General features: G+C 36.2%; 2 protein-coding genes and 1 long non-coding RNA gene across 4 annotated transcripts in view; 1 reads left to right on the top strand and 2 right to left on the bottom strand.

Annotated features, from left to right (window-relative positions):
- Positions 1 to 17604, top strand: part of Invadolysin (invadolysin) — an 85382-nt gene extending 67778 nt beyond the window's left edge. Inside the window, exons 5-18 of one of the 2 annotated variants that reach the window (XM_064043264.1) lie at positions 1388 to 1499; positions 4372 to 4498; positions 5063 to 5204; positions 6066 to 6203; positions 7133 to 7198; positions 7750 to 7873; positions 8354 to 8455; positions 8881 to 9068; positions 11307 to 11439; positions 11879 to 12038; positions 12357 to 12451; positions 12805 to 12876; positions 13170 to 13301; positions 13775 to 17604. In XM_064043264.1, the coding sequence (XP_063899334.1) occupies positions 1388 to 1499; positions 4372 to 4498; positions 5063 to 5204; positions 6066 to 6203; positions 7133 to 7198; positions 7750 to 7873; positions 8354 to 8455; positions 8881 to 9068; positions 11307 to 11439; positions 11879 to 12038; positions 12357 to 12451; positions 12805 to 12876; positions 13170 to 13301; positions 13775 to 13927 (1744 nt within the window). In that variant the 3' untranslated portion in view covers positions 13928 to 17604. The remainder of the gene's footprint in view (positions 1 to 1387; positions 1500 to 4371; positions 4499 to 5062; positions 5205 to 6065; positions 6204 to 7132; positions 7199 to 7749; positions 7874 to 8353; positions 8456 to 8880; positions 9069 to 11306; positions 11440 to 11878; positions 12039 to 12356; positions 12452 to 12804; positions 12877 to 13169; positions 13302 to 13774) is intronic. The other variant, XM_064043265.1, reaches the window with a different exon arrangement.
- Positions 1960 to 3921, bottom strand: LOC110382824 (uncharacterized). Its single transcript, XM_021343526.3, has 2 exons — positions 3814 to 3921; positions 1960 to 3020 (listed from the first exon to the last, which is right to left on the bottom strand). Exons 1-2 carry the CDS (start codon positions 3842 to 3844, stop codon positions 2059 to 2061), a joined length of 993 nt encoding a protein of 330 aa, XP_021199201.3. The 5' UTR covers positions 3845 to 3921; the 3' UTR covers positions 1960 to 2058.
- Positions 17605 to 18207: 603 nt separating the features above from the next.
- Positions 18208 to 21593, bottom strand: LOC135119246 (uncharacterized). The gene is made up of 3 exons (XR_010278075.1): positions 21485 to 21593; positions 19852 to 19940; positions 18208 to 19328 (listed from the first exon to the last, which is right to left on the bottom strand). It is a non-coding gene; the product is annotated as an uncharacterized LOC135119246 (long non-coding RNA).
- Between the last annotated feature and the right edge of the window lie 640 nt (positions 21594 to 22233).

Below are 22233 nucleotides of genomic sequence, written 5' to 3'. Positions count from 1 at the left end.
ATAAGACAAAATCTTATCGTGGACAGATACAGTTTTCCGAACGAACGTCATAATTGGATTTGTGTTCCGAAATCTGACTGAGTATACTGGCACTTTTTTTAACGACGTTAAAACTTAAAAATCATCAAATGACCCCTCCCGCTGTGGGTTAGCAGCGGTGAGGGAGTGTCAGACTCTTACTGACTAAAAACCGTCGTGTTCCGTCGTAGGCCTTTTATGTACCGGGGCCGCGGTAACTCTTTCGAACAATCCCGCAGTCCCGGCAGACCTTGGCCCTGCTGTACCGCTGGGGTTAATTATATTAGAAACCTCAGGTAGATTTGACAAATCTCTGACACTATCCTCTAAAAACTTTACTGGTCTTTAAATTAGCATAGTGACCACGCCATTTTCAAAATGTATGAAATGCATGAACACACTATAGCGTGTTTGTCAAACGATAAGAGCGGCAAAGACGTTTTACAAGAAAACGTAAACGCCTGCAAATTTTGAGGGAGCAAAGTGTTGTCACAGCAATATTTTGCCTTTATTAAATCGTCAGTATTCGTAGCGTCTTCCTCATTTTTGTCGTCTTTAGCAGGAGTGTCTGCGAGAGATTTTATAGAAATTTTGGGGTACAATAAAGCCAAATCTTTTTTCTATTTTTTAAATATGTATTATGTTACTATCTTTTCCAAAAGGTATGCGATTGAGTCTTCAGTGTATTTTATGTTAGCCTACCTATATGCGGGGGCTTGTTATTAGCAATGTGTTAAACTATTGTTACCATATTGTCGTGTTATTAAGCCTTCCTAGAAAGAAAAATTACTTTGAGGCACACATACTATTAGCACGACTGATACTCGTAAGATCAAACATCCGATCTGATGTTAGCGTATGTCAAACATTAAAAAAAACATTTTTCATCCTACCATCTCGGAAAGAGTAGTTTTACCCTTTGATATCTGAGCGCAAAAGTCGTTTTTATCCTCTAGAGCGGCAAAGTGATTTGAATTTGGAAAATCGTGTGCAATACTCCATTTGTGACAATCTTGATAAGACTTTTCAAACAAATACATATTAAACAAATAAAATACTGCCTAAAATAATTATTGAATTAATTAAGTAATTTTTATAATTGTTTTTATATAGATTTTTAACCTCGTTTCATTTTTAAACGGAGTTTTCAAATAAATGAACTTTAATAGGCACTTCTTTTTAATTTGATGACATAAGAATGTGCGCGCCATTTTGAATCCTTCGCTTGCTCGGTCATCAAAATTGAGCCCGCGGTTAAAAAGCAACTTTGCACTCTTGTATAACAAATAACTATTATCTTGAACGTCTGATTCTAACTTATCCCATCGTAATTACAAATGATTAACACATTTCATTACATTTGTTACAGAAAATGCCCAACACGACAAGTTTTCGTCCGAGATGGCAGAACGCATTGCATCGACAAATGCAACGTCGAGACTATGTGTGGCGAAGTCAAGGTCCCTGAGGAACACTTAAATGTAAGTAGCCATCATCATCATCTTCTAAGCCTTTTGCTCCACTATGTTGGGGTCGGCTTCCAGTCTAACCGTATGCAGCTGAGTACCAGTGTGCCAAATTGAGTATCTACCTACTACAACCTAGTTACCCGGGCCACTCAATGCCCCTTGGTAAGACTGGTTGTCAACTTTCTGGAATCTAACTACCCTTAACGACTGCTGACCCTTAACGATGTTCAAATGACAGCCGGGAACTACAGTTTATCGTGCCTTCCAAAACACGGAGGAATTGGTCAAAACAAGATTGTCACTCGTCTAAAAACCGACTGCGCCAAGAGTATTGTTTGCTATATGTTATCTTTCAAACTTAGGTTTTTCTTAGCCTTTAACGTCCTACCTTTATTATCTGTATTACTAGGATTCATTAAAGACAGTCAGGCAAATTAATTTAGTCTAGGTAGAATGAAATTACATTTCCATGATCACACACTTGATTTACATAATTTTTATCTTTATTCGTAAAAAGCAAGAAAAAATAACCTGTAAAATACTAAGCACTACAAAACTGTTTATTCAGAAATCAGAACCAAGATTTTCTTTTTGATTCAATGTTGCCCTTCTCATCATGGAGCCGACCTGGCAAATCTTTCTCCCACCAGTTATCTGATACTTTATCTCCAGGTGAAATAAACGTGGCTGGTCCATTAGTAGCCACTAAACCATTATTCTTAATTCTCTTAGTGTCGTATTGATCAAATTCATAAGCTCCCTTGCTTGTAGTCAGTTTTATACCACCAAAGTTTCTATGTCCATCGAAGGACCTCTTCTGGTTAAAAAGCAAGTTTTCAGAAAAATCATCTAACGTATCATTATTTTCAGTTAGTTTAGCATTCATATCGTTTTCTTCAATTGAGTTTAAGTTAGCTAAAAGCCTGTAAGGTCTGCCTTTTTTGGCTTTCTTTGGTTTTAAAGGTTCTAAAGGTTTTAAAGTTTCACTGTTGGTTGTTGATTTAGTAACAAGGTTTTCTTCAAGATATTTGCTTGCTTCTTTTGATTTATCGAATTTGTCATCTTCTTCGCTTAATTTGGATTTTTTCTCTGGCTCCGACGGTTGGTTCAATTTTGGTTCAAGTTGTAAGTATCGACTTTGCTCTTCGGGTTGTATTTGAGTTGTTGTTGTTTCTGCAGTTGTCTCAATCTCTTTGCTCTTTTCCTCTATGGATATAGAATCAGATTCTTCTTTTTTCTCCACCGTTTTTTCTGTACTTTCTTCTTTAGATTTCACAGCATCTTGAGCACCACTTTCGCCATGTCTTTCGATATTATATTGGTCATTTTCTTCAGAAACTTGGTCTGCTTTGGGTTCTTTTTCCTCTGAAACATTTGCGCCCATATTTTGAGCTGCTTTTGCAATGAACTCGGCTATTTTATCTGCTAGGGAGTCGGATACGAATTTCCGAGCCAGTTTTTTTACATCTTCTACGTTTGCTGTTAGGAGAACGAATGAGTGAGCTATATGTGTTAGAAGGAGTAGTTGAAGACCTGAAAAAAGCGTTGTAATAATTAGTAACATGCATGTAGGCAAGAGTTCGTGGTCGAGGACCTATCGGTCCAAGGTCTATCTATGTCACGACGAGTTCCTCAGTGTTTTGTAAGGCTCGCTATATTGGTGGGTCCGTGACGTCATCATCCTCCGAGCCTTTTTCCCAACCATGTTGGGGTCTGCTTCCAGTCTAACCGGATTCAGCTGAGTACCAGTGCTTTACAAGAAGCGACTGCCTATCTGACCTTCTCAACCCAGTTACCCGGGCAACCCGATAAACATAGCGATAACCCCCTTGGTTAGACTGGCTTCAGACTTACTGGCTTCCGACTACCCGTAACGACTGCCAAGGATGTTCAATAACTGCAGAGACCTACAGTTTACCGTGCCTCCCGAAACACAGTCAATGGTGTCTAAGATATACTTAGAAAGTAGGTACATACAAACTTAGAAAAGTTGCATTGGTACTTGCTTGACCTGGAATCGAACCCGCGCCTTCATACTTGAGAGGTTGGTCCTTTACCCACTAGGCCACCACGACTTCTCGGGTCCGTGATGTCATTTGAACATATTTAGCAGTCGTTTCGGGCAGTCAGAAGTCGTACTCCAGGTTTCCTCAAGATGTTTTTCTTCAGCCTTACTCAGTCATTTGTGTACATATACAAGACTTAAAAAATACATATACGAGTAACTTACAAAGAAAAGTTACATACGCACTTGTCTGTCCTGGAATCGAACTGACACACTAGTGATTGGGAGACTAGTGCTTCAACCAGTAATATTTGTACTTACCAATAAAATTAAATCTACATAAAATCAACATTTTAAACTAAAACAAAAATGTAGCGTATATAGCAAAACCATGGAATATACTTTTGATATTATTTACGACCGTTTTAAGTTATATGAAAACCATTTATTTGGTATTTTTATTGTTTTTGTTTAGACTGGAGTTTCGATCAGAGTTTGCTTGTATTTATTTATATTGAAGAATTTTCTATTATGTTTGTTTGTGAAATAAAAATATAAGTTAGCAAATACTACATATACGATGTCTTAATCTAGAGTTATCAATATATTAGGTGTTCTTTGCGATTCCACCCGTTTTTTTGGAGAACTACTTTCCCCACGCTTATATCCTTCCTCAGGGTATACTGTGTACCTGAAATTTCAGCACACTGGTCCTCAGCTGTATCGGGTTAGACTTTAACCCGATCCTAAGATTGGAAACGTAAATGAACACACAAGGCATTCTCTACCAGTCAAAATGGTTTGCTTATTTTTAGTTAAGAGTCTACTCAAATGAAGATGATAATATGTCATTAAAACTGTATTCTCTCTAATTTCCAGCTATGTTACGTATGCAACAGTACTGGACACAACTGCAGAGCTCTGCCGCGACAGATCAGGGTCGAAGACGACGCTCCCACTGACATTGATGGCAATTCCATCAATGATGGCACTGAGGTGCCACCAGGTATGGCCATATTGGAAGTATTACTTGTAACTAGCTGTTTTCTCGCAGTTTCATCGGCGCCCTGAAGGAACTAATGCCCATACTGGTATAGAAAGGAGGACTGTTATACCAGAATGCCCATTTACTTTACTTAGGAATATATATAATAATAGGAATTACTTTTTATTTAGGAAGGCTATTGTAGCCTTCCTCGGTAAACGGGCTATCTAAAATTGAAAGAATTTTTCAAATCAGTGAAGTACATAGTTCCTGTGATAAGCACGTTTAAGCAGTTAGGTGAATTGAAAACAGACAGAAAATAATCGCATCTGGTAGCAACTAGGTAGCAACTCTCTTTACTTACCTAAGTACATACATATATGTATTTGAGGGATAACATGAAAAATGAACAGTAGTTCTGATTGTCTTGCTTGGAGGCATAAATTTAAACAAATCGTGCGAACCTCTGATCCTGATCCTTCTGATCATATTTTCATTATTTGGAGGCATAAATTCAAACAAAACGTGGGTACCTCTAATCCTGATCTGACCTTATAATCATATTCTTCTCACCTTCTTCTCCAGACACAGAAGAGCCCGAAGACTTCCAAGGCGTAGAAGACACAGACTTCGTGTTGTATGTCAGCGCGGTGGAGACTGAGCGATGTCGTCGTGGTCAAACTGTTGCTTATGCCTCACATTGTCAACAGGAGTCGGCTTTAGACAGGTATAATCATCGGCCTAATCTTGAGCTCTGACCTTCACCTGCGCAGAAGTAATTAATTGGGTCCCTTTTGTGGTATGAAGTGAGGCGCGGGGGCGGGGTAAAGCGGTGATTGGCCCGCAGCGCATCGCGTCATAGCCGTCACTCGGGATTGTTCCTTTGCTAATAAATCACTTCTGCCCAGGTGATGGTCAGAGCTCAAGATTCATGCCGATGATTCTAAGATAGCTTTTTCTGCTCTTTGATTAGGTCAAAAAGAATGCTAAGCCCCCAGTACACATTGGCCCATGCGTGGCCACTACACGCCATCACCGATGTGTACAAGGGGCATTGGTATATGATGGCGGACAATTGTCAATCGTGGCGTGCAAATGGGAGTTCTCGGTTTTTTGGGCACATGGAATCATGGCGCAGCGTGGCCTGTGGTGTTTTATATTTAGTTCCTCACTAAAAATAAATATAGTAGTATATAAGTAAATATATATGTAGTATACGAATAAATAGCCGCAGAAGTAATTACTTCGACGTCCATAGCAAGTGGTTTGCCAGGCAGCAATGAGACATGCGCCAATGTGTGAACACCAAGTGATCGTGGCCTACAATTGTGCATTGCAAAGCGTGGCCCATCACACCATCGTGTACTGAGGGCTCTAGCTAGACATTACCCACTTTCAAGACACGTCTGTGTAACATCACCAACTTTCAGACTCAGAGCTGCTTTGAAAAGTTTTAAAAAACTTACAATTAATTTCCGTTTTTCAATTCCCACAGTCCACATTGATTGTCTTGTCACTAATTCCTTGACAATTTTGTTGTTTTAATATAATTTACTATAGTTAATTTGTTTCTCTTTTTTCTCCACAGGCCGGTAGCAGGGCATGCTAACTTCTGCCCGGGCGAATTATCAACGAAGTACAGAGACTTACCCTCCGTGCTTTCTACGGTCAAGCACGAAATGTTACATGCACTTGGATTCAGCGTGTCTTTATTCGCGTTTTATAGGTAAGGATGATAGCCATGAAAATCAAAAGTCATGTATTCAAAGTAGGCTGAAAATCGGCACTTTTTGAACTTCAAAAGACAACTCCCAAAACGCCCGCTTTTCACCACTTACTATGTGTTTTTGCTGGAAAGAAGAAGTGGTGGAACAAACTCCCCACCATCATCTGCCTAGCCTTTTCCTGCGATGGGCCCTGTTTGCGGTGTAAACGGATGAAGCTCACTGTGTACCACTACCAGTATGCTACTGTGGAGCGACTGCTTACCTGGTCGTATTAACCCATATTCTCTCTCAGGTCGCATACTCTTAGGTGGGGCGAAGTCAGTTTAGGTGTGGGCGATGTGGAAAGGTTTTGGCGAAAGCGTATTTGATAGATTTAAGTACCGAATTGCGGTTACGCGGGCAAACCGATAACCCTAGGACTGGTTGCCAGACTTACTGGCTTCTGATTACTTATTCTAATGACAACCGCACGCTCCAAAATACGAAGAAACTGGTAATGACAAAATGGTCTTGCAAGGACTGACCACAGTGACCACTGCAATGAAACTGACAGAATTACTTAGTCTTCTGAAGTCTAAACATGTATATTGAATATATTGAATATACATGTTTAGACTTCGGATATAAATAAAAAAAAACGGTTGTCTGTAAAGTCGGTTTACTGACTATATATATAGTGATAGTCGAACGTGACAACGCCACGAATGAACGTCATAAGAATTTGATCGTCAGATGTCGAACGCTGCCGAACGCGGAGGCCGATCGTGCCTCTTTGTCGCTCGTTGCGTGCTCTCGCTTGCACTTCAAGCCTTAGACGGAACGCCTCAGAGCGAGGTAACGCCGCATGAGTCATGTTTTTTCGTGCGTGCAGCCGGCTCCATCGATTTATCAGACGTTGTCACGGTAAAATATTGTTATTTCTTTACAGAGACGAAAATGGCGAGCCCCTGACTGAAAGAAGACCGGATACAGGGAACCCACCGATGGATGAAGAGTAAGTATACCTACTTATGATTTCTGAAAGCGAGATTAGCTGTGTTTTACTGTCCCACTGCCGGGCACAGGCTTCTTCTCATACAGAGAAAAAAGTTATGACCGTTAATCACCACGGTTCCTCATAGTGATTGACGATTTCAGACTCAAATCAAATCTCTTTATTTTCAGGCTGCATAGGCCCATAGATATATACCTTAAAGACTAACATACATAATATATTATACAACATTGTTAGTTCTTAATCTGTTTTAGAAGAGTCCAGAACTCTCATGTGAGACAATAAAAGTCGAAATCGCGCACAAAGGGTTCCGTACCATTATTTAGAAAATGAGTAAAAAATCACGATTCTTGCATGGGATCCTACCAAAATATTTATTTTATTCTAGTTTTTCAGTATTTGTTGTTATAGCGGCAACAGAAATACATCATCTGTGAAAATTTCAACTCTCGTTTTTACCCTTTGGGTACGGAACCCTAAAAAGGCTGATGTTTCTGACATTTTTTTAACTTAAATGTGATCTAAGGGTGACATTGAACTTTATGTTTTAGATTACAAATCCACAAATGGTCTGACCGCGTTGTAAAGAATATAACGCGAAAGAATTGGATGATCAGAGGGGGTTACATGGAGAGGACTTTCCATATGATTGTCACACCAAGGGTTGTTAAAGAGGTAAGTTTACAAAACTGATCAAATAATAACTTTTGGAACCTAACATGGTTAATATGCAATATTTGAGATTTTCTTATTTGTTTCACCTTTTGATAAACTTTTAGTAGTTCGATCGTTTGATTTCGTCTCGGGTTCGATCCCCGGGTAAGGTATCCCGGAGATTGGTGATTGATACACGTGAATCAGAAAGCACGTGAATTTCAATCTTCTTTGTGATCTCTCCCCGCTGGTGTCGGATTGTCGTCTCATCGCGCGCAGAGATAGAAGGAATAGTGAGTGCATCTGTGTCCAAGCAAACCCTTGTGCACTATAATAGGTATGTCCTGCGCAGCTGGCTGATTTACTTATATGAGAACAGCAGCTTGGCTGTTAATCGGTCTGGATCGCCATTTTTCTAAGATTGCTCCCGTGGTGAAAACGTAGAAGACATAAATATAATTATTTATTTATAATTTTTATAATTATGTTTTTGTTAATCAGGTCCGTGATCATTTCAACTGTTCAGAGCTTGAGGGGGCTGAACTTGAAGACCAAGGAGGTGACGGTACAGCCCTAACACATTGGGAGAAAAGGATTTTTGAAGTAAGTCTTAAGTACACGAAAATGTTATACAAATTAGAACCTTATCGTGTAAGAGGAAGATTGAAAATGGTTTGGCAGTTTAAAAATTGATGTAGACATTGAAATTTGTGTTTTGAAAAAGACTGGTAATTTAGAAACGCATCTAGGAAACTGCAGCAAATCATTTTGAAGTGCCTATAACTATATTGGGTTATTTTGTATTTTAAACATCTGAATCGGGATTAAATACATTGATAAATTCAGTATTCATTTAAACTAATAAATAAACCATGCAACTTTTTATGGTACGAATATAGACGGTAATACTGGTACGGAACCCGTCGTGCGCGATTCCGACTCGCACTTGGCCGCTTTTTTTAAAATTACCGTTACATTTATTTACCGTTTCAGTTATATGTATCTATGTTTTTTTTTTTAAATTCCAGAACGAAGCCATGACCGGGACCCACACACAGAACTCAGTGTTCAGTCGTATAACGTTCGCCCTCATGGAAGATACGGGCTGGTACCGCGCCAACTACGAACATGCCACCCCTCTGGACTGGGGGCGGGGCTTGGGGTGCAAGTTCTCTATGGTCTCCTGCAAGCAGTGGCTGAATACTCAAAGGTTTAGGTAAATTCTTTATTTATGGGGCGAAGTGGTCAGGGTGTGGGGTTAGGTGGGGCGAAGTCGGATTAGGTGGGGCGATGTGGAAAGCTTTTGTTGAAAGGAATATTTTGTGGTGGATTTTACTGTCGATTTTAATAACCAATCTATCCGTTCTTTTGCATTTGGATATTGAATTTTGATATTTGTTTCATATTTTCAATTTCTAATCGAAAAACTGTCGATGAATTGGTTGATTAAATCCGCAGTTAAAGATAAGAAAATAGGGATTGATTAAATATGATAATTAAGAATTAGGAAGTGGGGTAGAACATTATCATGATGGGGTCGAGTATAACTTTTTGGTGGTGGTGCAAAAAGTTCATATTCAGATAAAGAACGTTAATATACCCAGAAATACATTAAAATATGATGACAGCGCAAAATTAGTTGGTAGACAAAACTAATTTAATGACGTAACGAGAAAAAACTTTCTTGAATAAGTATTTAGTTTCTGCATTCTAAATATATTTCGTAAATATACCCACCCTGGCCACTTGCGGGTGTGTGCGTTTTGGGGTCTCTGTCCTTACTAAAAGCTAATACATGTGGAACTTTTGTATATATTTCTCAATGAATACTACTCTCTGTAAATTGCTTATTTGAATTGAAATTCACTTAAGTATATTGTGGTCGCTTTTGTCCAAAAGTACATTTGGCACAGAATTTATTACTTAGGTACTTATTGTGTGTCCTTTTATTGTATTTGAATTTTGTTTACAAGCTTGATCTCGGAAAATTCTACGGTGGAGTAAGTGGTCTTCAAAACTTAATTCGTCAACATATTAATTTTGTCTTTCATTATCATCTTTTGTCTTATATTTACATAGTTGGATAAATCCTATTCATTTACCTAAGAGTTAAATTACATGTTACACGCCTAACCTATGTTATTTAAAAAATAAATAGTTTAAAAAACGAAAAAACACGCTTTTTGTAACGTTCCTTAGCTAGTCATGTATTGTCATCAGAACTCAGAGCGTGGGGCAAAATTATATCCTAATCGAAGACCGGGAAGTGGGTCAAATTAAGATTCCAAGATTTTCTTACATACATAGTGAAACTAATATTTGTGTTTAAAAAAGTTTATTTTTTTATTTTTACTTTAGTAATTGACAATTATTTTAAATTGAGTTGATTAACTTAAATTCAGCAAGTAAAATTACTATCTTTTTAGCTGACGTTTAAGTTTACCTTTGGTGGTTATTTATGTAAATATGGGTATATCATAATTTCTTCTAAACTACCTATACACGTTTATCACCGTTTATGTGTGTAAAGTTTGACTGCATGAATCTTTTCATTCATTGCTATTAATCATGCCAAATTACTTTTATCATATATCATCTTGTTTATTTCTGCTATAGTGTATTTATCTGGTGTTTCGTACCTAATCACATTAAATCCTATCTCATATACTTAAGATATTTATTGACGAATTGTAAAAAAAAATAACCTAATCCATTCAGTGGTTTAGCCACAGGAGTCATTTTTCGTTTTCATAATTTACAACATTATGTGTAAAGCGGAGATAAACTGAGAAGTATCGAATGTTTTCACCAGTTGACAGCTGTCAGTTTTCAAGGGAGAAATTCCGTCGTTTGTAAATATGTAACTGACTCATAAATGGTGTTCTAATTCTCGCATATTTTTATTCTATTTATTTTTTTGCGTATTTGATTATTTTCTTTGTGCTAATCGACATATAGGTATTAACCAGTATATTAACGTGTTTGATTTAATGTGATTAGGTACGAAATACCCGATATATTTGTTTTATACATTTTGTAGTTTTGTGACTTACCTCATACACTAACAATTCATTTCATTTCATTTTCCAAGCATTAATAACGGGACGTCGAATAATGAGTAAGTATCGTACTATTAACTTTTTGTACATATATTTTTTAATTTTTATTTTGTACGAGTGTTTATTTATATTTAATCAATATATAAAAATAAACTAAAAAGTATGTTTTAACTTAAAGGCTAAAGATGAGTTTTTAATGTTTTCTTTATGAGTAATAGTTCATTCAAAGTCCCCTCTGAATTATGAAATTAGCAGTCATTGATATACTTTTTTTAAAACTATTCCATGTTTTTTTTCAAAAATATATGAAAATACAACCATATAATTCAATCAACCAACATCCAAAACATACATAAAAACTTCTTAAATCTAACAATATATTCATTTATTTGCAGACGTAAGAATCCCGCGCCATTTTGTGAGAGAATCAAAGGCAATCCTTTGCGGACCGAGTGTTCTCCAAGAAGAAATGCAGTCGTACTGTGTAATCTAGTTCGACACGATACAATACTGCCGAGAGCTTATCAGGTACGTTCATTTATACTTCTTTAGGTATATTTAACAGGTAAAATTTGTAAGTTTGTATATAGGGGGTAATTTTTGGAACCGCTGGTCTGATTTCCAAAATTCTTTCCCTGATAGACAGCTACAATGTTCCTGAGTGCCATAGGCTATAGACAGTAGTTCCCATAAGACGCTGATGAAACCACGTGAAAATAGCTAGAATTTTCCAAATCAGATCAGTAGTTTGAGAGTAGAATTAGAAGCGGTTCAATAGTTTTGGAGCAGAATTAGTAGCAATATAGCAGATGGCGGGTATTTCCGCAGCCGAACAGCAGAAACCTCCTACTTGTAAAAAAGGCCGGGCACATAGCCGCAGTGTGCCTTTAAAACGGTAGACATTTTAAGCCGACCACAACTTAGTTATTCAGATCACTGATTTTAAACCTTTTATCTTTCTCGTCAGCATTTCGACACGCTACCCAACGTGGCGCCGGGCGAGGAAGCTCACTACGGCGGCTCCGTCTCCCTGGCGGACTACTGTCCGTACCTCCAGGAGTTCACGTGGAGACACAAGAGTGTGCTCATCAGGGGCAGCCGCTGTTCCTATGAGGAGAATACTCCCAGTAAGTAAATTGAAGTGACTTGCACTATATAGCTATCGGCCGTTGTCAAGAATTTTTTGACCCCTCCCGCTGTGGGTGCAGCGTGAGGGAGTGTCAGACTCTTACTGACTAAATCCCACCATGTTCCTTCTTTAGTCTTTTATGTGCCAGAACCGTGGTAATCTTTCGAATAATCCCGCAGCCCAGGCCCGCTTGTATGGGACTTAATGTCAAAATTATATCTTTAAAAAACAAATCAATTGGTAGATCGAATATGGGGCATATCCATATTATAACAATTTTCAATCTTGCTAATCACATTTCTTTTTGTCTTTACAGAAACAGACGTAAACTTCGCCTTAGAGAATTACGGAGCGCACTCCAAGTGTTTCGACCACAGCGAGAGAGTGTGGGAGCAGAAATCTTGTAGACAGGTAAACTTTTTCAAAACCTAATTCTGTATGTAGTTTGAAAAGAATATTAACTGTTGTGCCCACTCAATTCTGTGGCTGTATATGGCCGCAGACGGCAGGCTAAACTCTCGGCCGATAGTGGAGCGATGGTTAGCCGATAGTTTCTTGTGAAGGTAATCGTGAATTCAGTCAAACTTTTAAGTCCGTTTGATACCTTATCTTTGTAATGTGCCAACTACCATTCAGTAGATTAGTGAACCTAAAAAAACTATCGGCCGAATAAAAGTATTCTGTCTGCGGAACTCTTTGTAATATATATTTTAATTTATATTCTGTAACAGATTTTATATATTTTGCAAATATATTATTTCCAGATAAGAGAATGGCAACACTGGGGTTCAGGTTGCTACAAATATAAATGTGAAAGTGGTCGACTGCATATAGTGGTAAATATACCTTCATTTTTCACTTTTTTTTCTCAGTTTTTCAACGGTTCATTGGCTCCATAGTTTCGATTCCTATAACTATCAATTTTTCTCTTTGTAGGGTTTCATACCTAAAGCTTTGAAAGGGAGATTCGCTGTCTGTCACCATGTATCTCATGAATCGTTGTAGTCAGACTGTCAATCACAAATAAAAAATTAAAATAAACCTATTTTAGAAGGTATATGACAAACTTGTGTGTTTTTTTAACAAATTAGTTAAACAATAATGAATATGCAATTTTATGTAATTCAAGGTGGGCAACTACTCGTACACATGTTTCCACGCGAGCCAGGTGCTACAGATTAGAATAATAAAGCGCGGCTGGCTCCACAAAGGAGGCGTCGTCTGTCCTCCTTGCAGAGAGCTCTGTGGGGAGGAGTTTGCCGTAAGTTTAAAAAAAATAGAGCTATGGTTGAAGCTAAAGACTGGAGCGGGAAATTTTAGTATTTATTTTACCTCAGTTAACATAAGTCATGAAGCGTGATCTTCATCATTCGCGATAGTAATATATTTCCATTTTTTTATGATTTGTGTACCTACTTAGTTAAACATTTTATTTACTTACCCAACTAGATACCTAGCTAGATACAATTTTTTTTTAAGAGGTGCATTTTGACAAATGAAGGCCTATGGCATAGGACATAACTTTGTTAATAATTTTAGCCGCAAAGTCGATCAATTAATCGATTTGTTTTTGACGGATTAATTTTTGATTGCGCAAAGTTTTTCTTGATTATTTTATTTAGATAGCCCCTAAACTTCGTGGTAACTAATGACTATGCCTTCTTCATTTGAAAATAAGCATTTTACGAATGTAGGAAACTGATAATAATTAATATATTTCCTTTAATTTTCCAGTCTAGAAACGAGTACTGCAAGGGTGGCGAAGAGCCTCTACCTCCGAATTTATATCCCAACGATGTTCTAACATGTTCAGCTGTCAGTTTGACAGCTCCCGCCATTTTGATAGCCGCCATCTTGGTTTTAGTAGTTAATGTCACTCAGAAATAAGACTCTTTTTGTAAGTTTCTGATGGAAATGCCGACTTTTATGATATTGTTTTTTAAATGTGAAAGATGATGATTGTGATGATTGCAGCCGTATAAAAATGCGTGTACTTATAGTAACTATTCAGAGAATTTATAAAACGGCAGCCAAAAATTTAAGTTATAAAAAAACTACATTGTTTTTTCTGAACTGTTCAAATTCTTCATAAACAGACATAAAAAGTGGCTTTTGAAATCGTTTCAACTGCCTTTTATCTGCTTAATTGCATTAAACAAAGATGGTCGGCTACAAAATGTGATTTTAATATCAAAAATATTATTTTTATTTAATTTTAAGCGACGTGTTTGTATAAAATACAGAATTTGTAATCTTTTAATTAAGTACTTTGTAATGTGACCTCTGTAAAGTGATTTTGATATTGTGTGATTGAAAACAAGCGTTCAAAATATATGAATTTGTCTGGAATATTTAATAAGAATTAATATAATTGGGATAAGGGCAGTAGGAGGATGATGATAACTTTGATATTATTTTTACAAAGAGTTTAAAATTCTTTTAGTCAGATTGCATACCAATATTTATTAAAACATTATTTTGAAACCTTAAAAAAAATAAAAAACTCCAGACTAGATCATATATTTTGAATGCAGCTATATTCCTGACTGTATGTTCAATGTTTCTATGTAAATGCTAATTTTATTACTGACTTATTTTGTGAAATAACTGCAATATTTTCAATTGCAATTATTTTTATTGGTCTGAAATACTTTTGTAAGACATGTTTCTTTTAAATGGATACTTAAAACTTTTTGCTAATAAAACAAAAAAAAATATGTCATTCACATTGTATGTTTTCATATGAAATTGTTTATTAAAATAAGCTTTTTTAGCTTGCTTAAGTCGCGGCGACAAAAATGGCGAACCGTAAGGCAGAATTCATTTTCAAATTATTAAAGACATTTTCGACATTCAATAATTATCATCTGCCTGGCCTTTTTCCAACTATGTAGGGGTCGGCTTCCAGTCTTATCAGATGCAGCTGAGTACCAGTGTTTTACAAGGAGCAACTACTTATCTGCATATGTTAAGACTGGAAGCAGGCCCCAACTGAATTGGGAAAAGGCTGGGCATGGATGGATGATAACAATGTCAATAATATTTTGACAGAAAAAAATATTCTGCTCTGCGCTTTTACTTAATTTTTCTGCGCCGTTCCTCAGTGTCTATTAAAATGCGAAAAGTTTTGTATCTTAACTTAATTCTTAAATTGGTAAACTAAGCGTCCGGACCAAGGATTGTAAATAGTCATTTAAGAGTATATTTAAATAAATAAAACTGTAAAATTACTTATCTCGAACTTAAATGCCATAATTTAAATTATTCTTTTAAAATTTTTATTTTTTTATTTAATTTTTTTGAAGTCAAGAATAAATCTTATTTGATGTTATGCTAATAAAAAGAAAATATTAATTATTATTTTTTAAGTTTTTTTTTTTTGTAAATTTACTTGATTCGAATTATATTAGCAGATCAACAAATAAGAAGAAAAATAAGATTTATTTATATTTTTAAAACTTGACTTAAAACAGGACGTTAAGAGCAGATATTTAGAATTGACAATGATTTGGATAAAGGCCCTTCCCAATATTCTATCTAACAGTTAGTTTCTTCATCAACAGCTAAAACTAAAGGTAACAACTAAAGTATTGACTTTTACTTGACCATTACTGACATTTTAACAAATGTGTTTCTTTATCCAAGTCACAGCTAAACTAAAAGTCCATAGAGTTACCATAACAAAAACACAATGACAGTGACTTTAGCTCTTAAATCCCCTTAATGAGCGGTAAAAGTTAAAGTTTAAAGGCTAAAATAACAGCAAAACTAATAGTTAAAAACGTAAGAAAATAATTTGACCGTTACTTTTACTTTATGAGGTTCCTTTGGCTGCTACTTTTGATGCAGAAACTGGCTGTAGTGTTGTTTTGCTTACTAGAGATACGAATTTGACATTACTTGTAATTGACTTATGTCAAAATTCTATCTTTAGTAAGCGAATGAAAAGATAGGTTATTCAAGAGATAGATAGGTATCATTTTGGGATCGGCCGCTAAAGTACGAGTCTGCTCAAACGTCCTGCTTGCGTGCTTTTGTAAATATAGTACTTAAGTTTATTTGGTGCTTTAAACATTATTAAGTTCTCATTCCTATGTTCGTTAAGTGAAACCTTATTTATAATTTTATTTTACATTAGATTCTATTCTTAATAATCATGAACAGAGATTTTGTGATCAAATATCTATGAAGTGCTATGTTCAATACTCGGTGATCAAAAATGAGTATAACTGAAAAATTCTTGTTTGAAGTTTAAAGAGTATGCTGCAGACTTTAACAAGATCATCATCATCATCTCAGCCGGCGGACGTCCACTGCTGATCATAGGCCTCTCCTTTAGATCTCCACAGATACCTGTTGGAGGCGACCTGCATCCAGCGTCGACGGCGACCGACATAAGATCGTCTGTCCTCCTTGTTGGTGGACGTCCTACGCTGCGCTTGCTAGTCCGTGGTGTCCGTGGACTGAGCCCGATGGTTAGAAAAAAATATTTTTATCTTGATGCCAATCGAAGTTCTCAGTCGATCTGATACAGCTAAATACCTGATCTTTATTCTTAAATATGCGAAATCTACTGCGCAGTCAAATAGGTAAAGTCAACTTCAGGTCAGTGGTAACAGTTTTATAGGAAAATCGTACTTATTACTATTGAGTTAAGGTGCATGACAGTTACCACTGATGTGCAGTCTACTGTACCATGAATTCATTAGAAAATTCGTAGAAGGTGCACTGATTTTTTGACAGATGTCAAGTTGCTGTCATTTTTTTTTTAAGATTATATTTTGTTATTCCATTTTATCACTTTTTTGATCACCGTTTATTGACCTGAATTCTCTCTGTAGAATTTGACGAAAATGACTACATGTAATTTATTTTTTGTTTGAATTTACCTACATTTGAAAATGATTTTATATTTTTTTGTCCTATTTTGTATTTTGTACACAATTAACGTTAAAATTTACATAATTTCAAGGACAACTACAATTTGGCTTTAAACATTGAAAAATAATAGAGAATTTTATTTTCCACTACCAAGTAAATTCTTAAAATCTGTTTTTGCAAATGTGTAACGTGACGATGATATTAATAATGTATTAAAAGGAATAATTGAAATAGAGAAATATTTTCATCTACTTTGAATAAGTTTTATTTTAGTTAAATACATTGACAATTCACATTGGCGGATTTTCTGCTCGGGTTTTTCTACGATTGTCGTTGCTCATATACCTACACATGACAACATACTACATATTGGTAACTGCCTTCTTACCTACGTCGGCAAACAATGACATTTGAAACTGCACATAGGTTTTTTGCTGCTCTGAGCGTAGAACAACTGAGAGTAAACGCATGATAAAATCCGCTAGTGTGAAAACGCTCTTACAACTTTTCTGTTGTTTTTAATTTTGAAAAAATAATCGTTTTCTTGGATAAAAATCTAAGATATTTCTCTATTTGAATTATTTCTTTGAGAGAAACCGTATTTGTGAAATTAATGAGATTTTTATGGAAATAAACGTGGATAATATGAAACATTTGTAAGAAATAAAGAGTATTTTTAAACATTTAATTGTTTTATTTAGTAGCCTAATTACTTTTTATAGTAGGTATCTTACATAGTAGTTCTTAAATAACTTAAATAAAATGTATTACAGACTAATAAACCTATCTCAATTTATCATGAATATTTATATTAATATTTTTATAAATGCAATGCACGTAAAAATAGTCGAAGTTCATTACAACACTTGACTAACAAGTCCAAAACCCTGCTATGATATGATGTTCCATCATGAAGTTCCACTTCATATCTTCCGGCTCCATCATCAGATCAGTTCGACAGTACCATATTATTGTATTGTCATCAGAACTAGATACAGCTGCCAATTTTCATGACGATCTTTCGAAGATGGTTAAATTAGTTACCTTAGATTATTTTTCCGACCCAAATATCGACCAATAGAATTGCACCATTCGACGTCACGTGGTACAACCTACATGGTATTATACTGATAATTTTTTTTGAATATTTTCTCTGGTCGTTGCTACGTCAAACTGACAGGTTGTGGCCGACATTTGGGACGGAAAAATAATCCCCGAATACCCACAGCTTCAAAATTATCTGGCATTTCCCTTTCCTGCAAACAAATAAAGTCGTCAAGTTTTCAGGAAAAATCACTCGCGCTTCGCGCTCGTTATTTTTTAACCTGAAAAACTTGACTCCTTCATTTGTTTGCAACGAACCTATCGGAAAATACCCGATAATTTTGAAGCTCTTGTGGTATTATAAGTGATTATTTTTCCGACCCAAATATCGACCAATAGAATTGCACCATTCGACGTCACGTGGTACAACCTACATGGTATTATACTGAAAATTTTTTGAATATTTTCTCTGGTCGTTGCTACGTCAAACTGACAGGTTGTGGCCGACATTTGGGACGGAAAAATAATCTCCCGAATACCACACGAGCTTCATAATTATCTGGCATTTCCCTCAAGGTTCCCTGCAAACAAATAAAGTCGTCAAGTTTTTCAGGAAAAATCACTCGCGCTTCGCGCTCGTTATTTTTTAACCTGAAAAACTTGACTCCTTCATTTGTTTGCAACGAACCTATCGGAAAATACCCGATAATTTTGAAGCTCTTGTGGTATTATAAGTGATTATATATATTACATAGTTACATACAGGGGCCCGATTCTCCTAATTTTACTTAAGCGACATACAATTATGACTCGATTACGATTGAAGCGTATATGGCATTCCGCTATTTTTTCTTTGAAATAAACGTTTTTATCCTTTTCTGTCATTCAATAATGAATCATTTTGTCTGCGAATGATTTACGATTGCAAAGTGATTGTACAGCAAACTGCCGTATAGACCAAAATCACCAAAATAGCAGACCAATCGCACACCAATCGAATGTCGTTGGAATACGATTGGTCTTATATTAGTAGCAGAATGCCCGATAAGGTTAAAACTGCTATTGCAATCATATCGCGATTCGATTTCTATTCGATTTTGACATTATTAACTTAGGAGAATCGGGCCCCAGAACTACATACAGCTGTCAATTTTAACGGTACTTTGACGGTAAAACAAATGTTTTAAGTTTTTAACTAATAACCATGTGCCTTAGCTTTAACATGGAAAAGGAATTGTTTCGGCGCCGGTCTGTCTAGTTTTAAAGTTAACTTATGAAATATTGGCGAGTATTGCACTCTCATCATTTTCTTGTAGTCCACAGATACCTTGACACAGATGAAGCTGATCATGCCTTTGTCTTTCTGAAATGTAAATTATTAAAAAATGTTAACTATAAGTAGGTATACAAGGTGTGTCGTTCACAATCACATTAAATCCTATCGCATATACTTTATGATATTCTATGGCGAATGGTGAAAAAATAACCGAATCCATTCAGTGGTTTAGCCACAGGAGTCATTTTTAGTTTTTATGATTTGCAACATCATGTGTAAAGTAGAGATAAAGTTAAGAATGTCGAATGTTTTGATCAGTTAACAGAAGCTGTCAGTTTTAAGGGAGAATTTCAGTTGTTTGTAAGGACTGATTTTTATATGGTGTTCTAATTGTCGCACGTCCGGCGTGCTCTCGCTGTGGGCTGATAAAGTGTAGTCTCACCATAAGACATGTCATCGACACGAAAGAAGAAGAATTATTATTTTGTCATTCGTGCCATGGACCATTCGCCATTCCTGGATCATATCCATAGACACTAGCGCCAATCTATCAAACTTGTGTCGTAATGCGGACTCTAACTTGATTTTGTAGATATCTATGGTCACTTACCGGTAAAAAAATATTCCATTTGTCCTGCCCTTCCGGGAACCAGGAAGCACGGTCGTATACAACTTTAGATATTCCCCAATTTGGATCACCTGTACAAAATAAAGCAAACTTATATTACAACTAGCTGTTGCCCGCAACTTCGTCTGCGTGGGCAATATAGAATAGTCAAAATACTACTTATCCCGTAGGTGCATTCTTTCACGTGACAGTATAATTAGGATTAGCACTTAGCAGTCGCATAGATTAATTGATCAAGGTTGTGTTGTGGATGTGACAATTACTAAACAAAAGAAGTAAAGTTTGTGACGTGTGGAAATCTCTGGATCTAGTCAGCCAATTTGGAAAATTATTTTGTTCGTTCCATTACGTACTGATAGGTTCAAACTAATACATTTTACATCATTCATCATCCCTTATTTTATCACCCGTGGGGGTTGAATGGCGGTTGAATTAATCAAAATCGTATTTAAGCGAACGTCATCATAAAATTCTGATTCGTCATCAGGACTTCTTCATAAAATCTAAGAAGATGTATACAAACTTTCATCCCCTATTTTATCCCCTTAGGGATGGTATTTATCAAAATCCTTTCTTAAGGGTTGCCTACGCCATAGTAGCTTTATGCATGCAAAGTCCCAGTCCGATCGGTTTAAAATTGACAAAGTTTCATACAAACTTTCATCCCCTATTTTATCCCCATGGGGGTAGAATTGATCAAAATCCTTTCTTAGCGGATGCTTACGTCATAACATCTACCTGCATGCCAAATTTCAGCCCGATCCGTCCAGTGGTTTCAGCTGTGCGTTGATAGATCACTATGTCAGTCAGTCAGTCAGTCAGTCAGTCACCTTTGAGTTTTATATATTTAGATAGATCATCATCATCAATATCTGCCGAGCCTTTTCCCAACCATGTTGGGGACTTGGGGTCGGCTTCCTTCCTTACCTAATGGCTCATTTATCGAGTAAAGCTATAGGCAATTTTTATAATGTTTCTCATTTTAGTTCTTATAGTAAACCGCTAGTAGAAGCCAGTTTGATACAAAATTTGCATCATCATCCTCCTCGGAGCCTTTTTTCCCAACTATGTATGTTGGGGACTTGGTGTCGGCTTCCTTTTTTCGTTTGTCGGTTAATCGCCTTGTAGGTTTTATGAAACTTTAACAGCACTACCCGGACCCTGTAAATAGGGTGATTTATACAAAACCGTGCCATGACAAGCACGTATATGTCGGATCTCTCTCCGGTGGTCGGATTGGATTGGTTCCCATCGGGCTATGAGAATTAAGGATTAGTGAGTGCACCTGTCTCCAAGCAAATGCGTGTGCACTATAAATATGCCCTGCACAGCTGACTCATCTCCTTATATGAGAACAACCGCCGTGGCCGACAATTAACAGCCAGTTTCTTCATCAAAAGTAAAAGTCAAAGTAATGTCTAAAGTAAAAGTAACGGTCAAATTCATTTTTTCTATTAGTTTTGCTGTCACTTTAGCCTTGAAAAAACGAATTTGACCGTTACTTTTACTTTAGACATTACTTTGACTTTTACTTTTGATGAAGAAACTGGCCGTAAATCGGTCTTGTCATCATTAGGTATTATATATTTCTGTCAGGGATAGTAAAATAACTTACCAAACTGAAAATCACAGTGTTCCTCTATTCTTAAAGCAGTTGAAGCGACTAATACAATACTAAGTAGAAATAAAAAATATCCCGCCATATTTGTGCTCAAATATGAAAAATAAACATACAAAATGAATTGATACTACGATAATACACCGATATTTAAAGTCTCGAATGCGTAAAATCGATTTGAACCAACAGAAAATCGGTTTTAGATATAATCCGTGCAAATACATGCAACTCAAGGAATTAGTGAGTTTTTAACAAAAAACTTATTATTAAACCAATTAAGAATTAATGGAATTAATTGTTCATTTTCTAGTAAGGTTGTCTAAGATTAATCAATTCGTCACAGGAGTAATTTCATGGTTTGTCATCACCGTCAGACTTTTAATACTGTTTCATAGGCATATAAAAATAAACATTTTTTGACTGCCTTTTCTTTTAATTATAGTTTACTCACAAAGTTCTTTATTCAATTTAAGCAAAGATATTAATTAAACGCCCTATTTAAAGGTTTATCTAGTCGGCTGGTTGACGCTTTTCGTGACCAAAAGGCTGGCTATTACCTCGGACAAAGGATCAGCATGGCGATCCAACGAGGTAATGCTGCCAGCCTCTTGGGTACGCTCCCAGTTGACAGCGATGGGGATGAATTTTTTGACGCGTTTTAGTTATAGTGTTTTTTTTTCTAGGATACTTTTTTATAGGTGTGTATTGTAAATATCTATGCAAATATCAAGATATTAACATAATTA

The sequence above is a fragment of the Helicoverpa armigera genome, chromosome 31 (assembly GCF_030705265.1).
Source record: "Helicoverpa armigera isolate CAAS_96S chromosome 31, ASM3070526v1, whole genome shotgun sequence".
In the NCBI taxonomy this organism is placed as follows: domain Eukaryota; kingdom Metazoa; phylum Arthropoda; class Insecta; order Lepidoptera; family Noctuidae; genus Helicoverpa; species Helicoverpa armigera.
The sequence above is the reverse complement of the archived record's forward strand: the minus strand, read 5'-3'. Positions and strand labels throughout refer to the sequence as shown.

What these genes read in the sequence shown, in the direction of transcription:
- LOC110382824 (XM_021343526.3), bottom strand. Translation starts at nt 3,844, where the DNA reads ATGTTGATTTTATGTAGATTTAATTTTATTG. An exon ending in ATGTAGATTTAATTTTATTG is followed by an intron (nt 3,021 to 3,813) that starts GTAAGTACAAAT and finishes CGCTTTTTTCAG; the next exon opens with GTCTTCAACTACTCCTTCTA.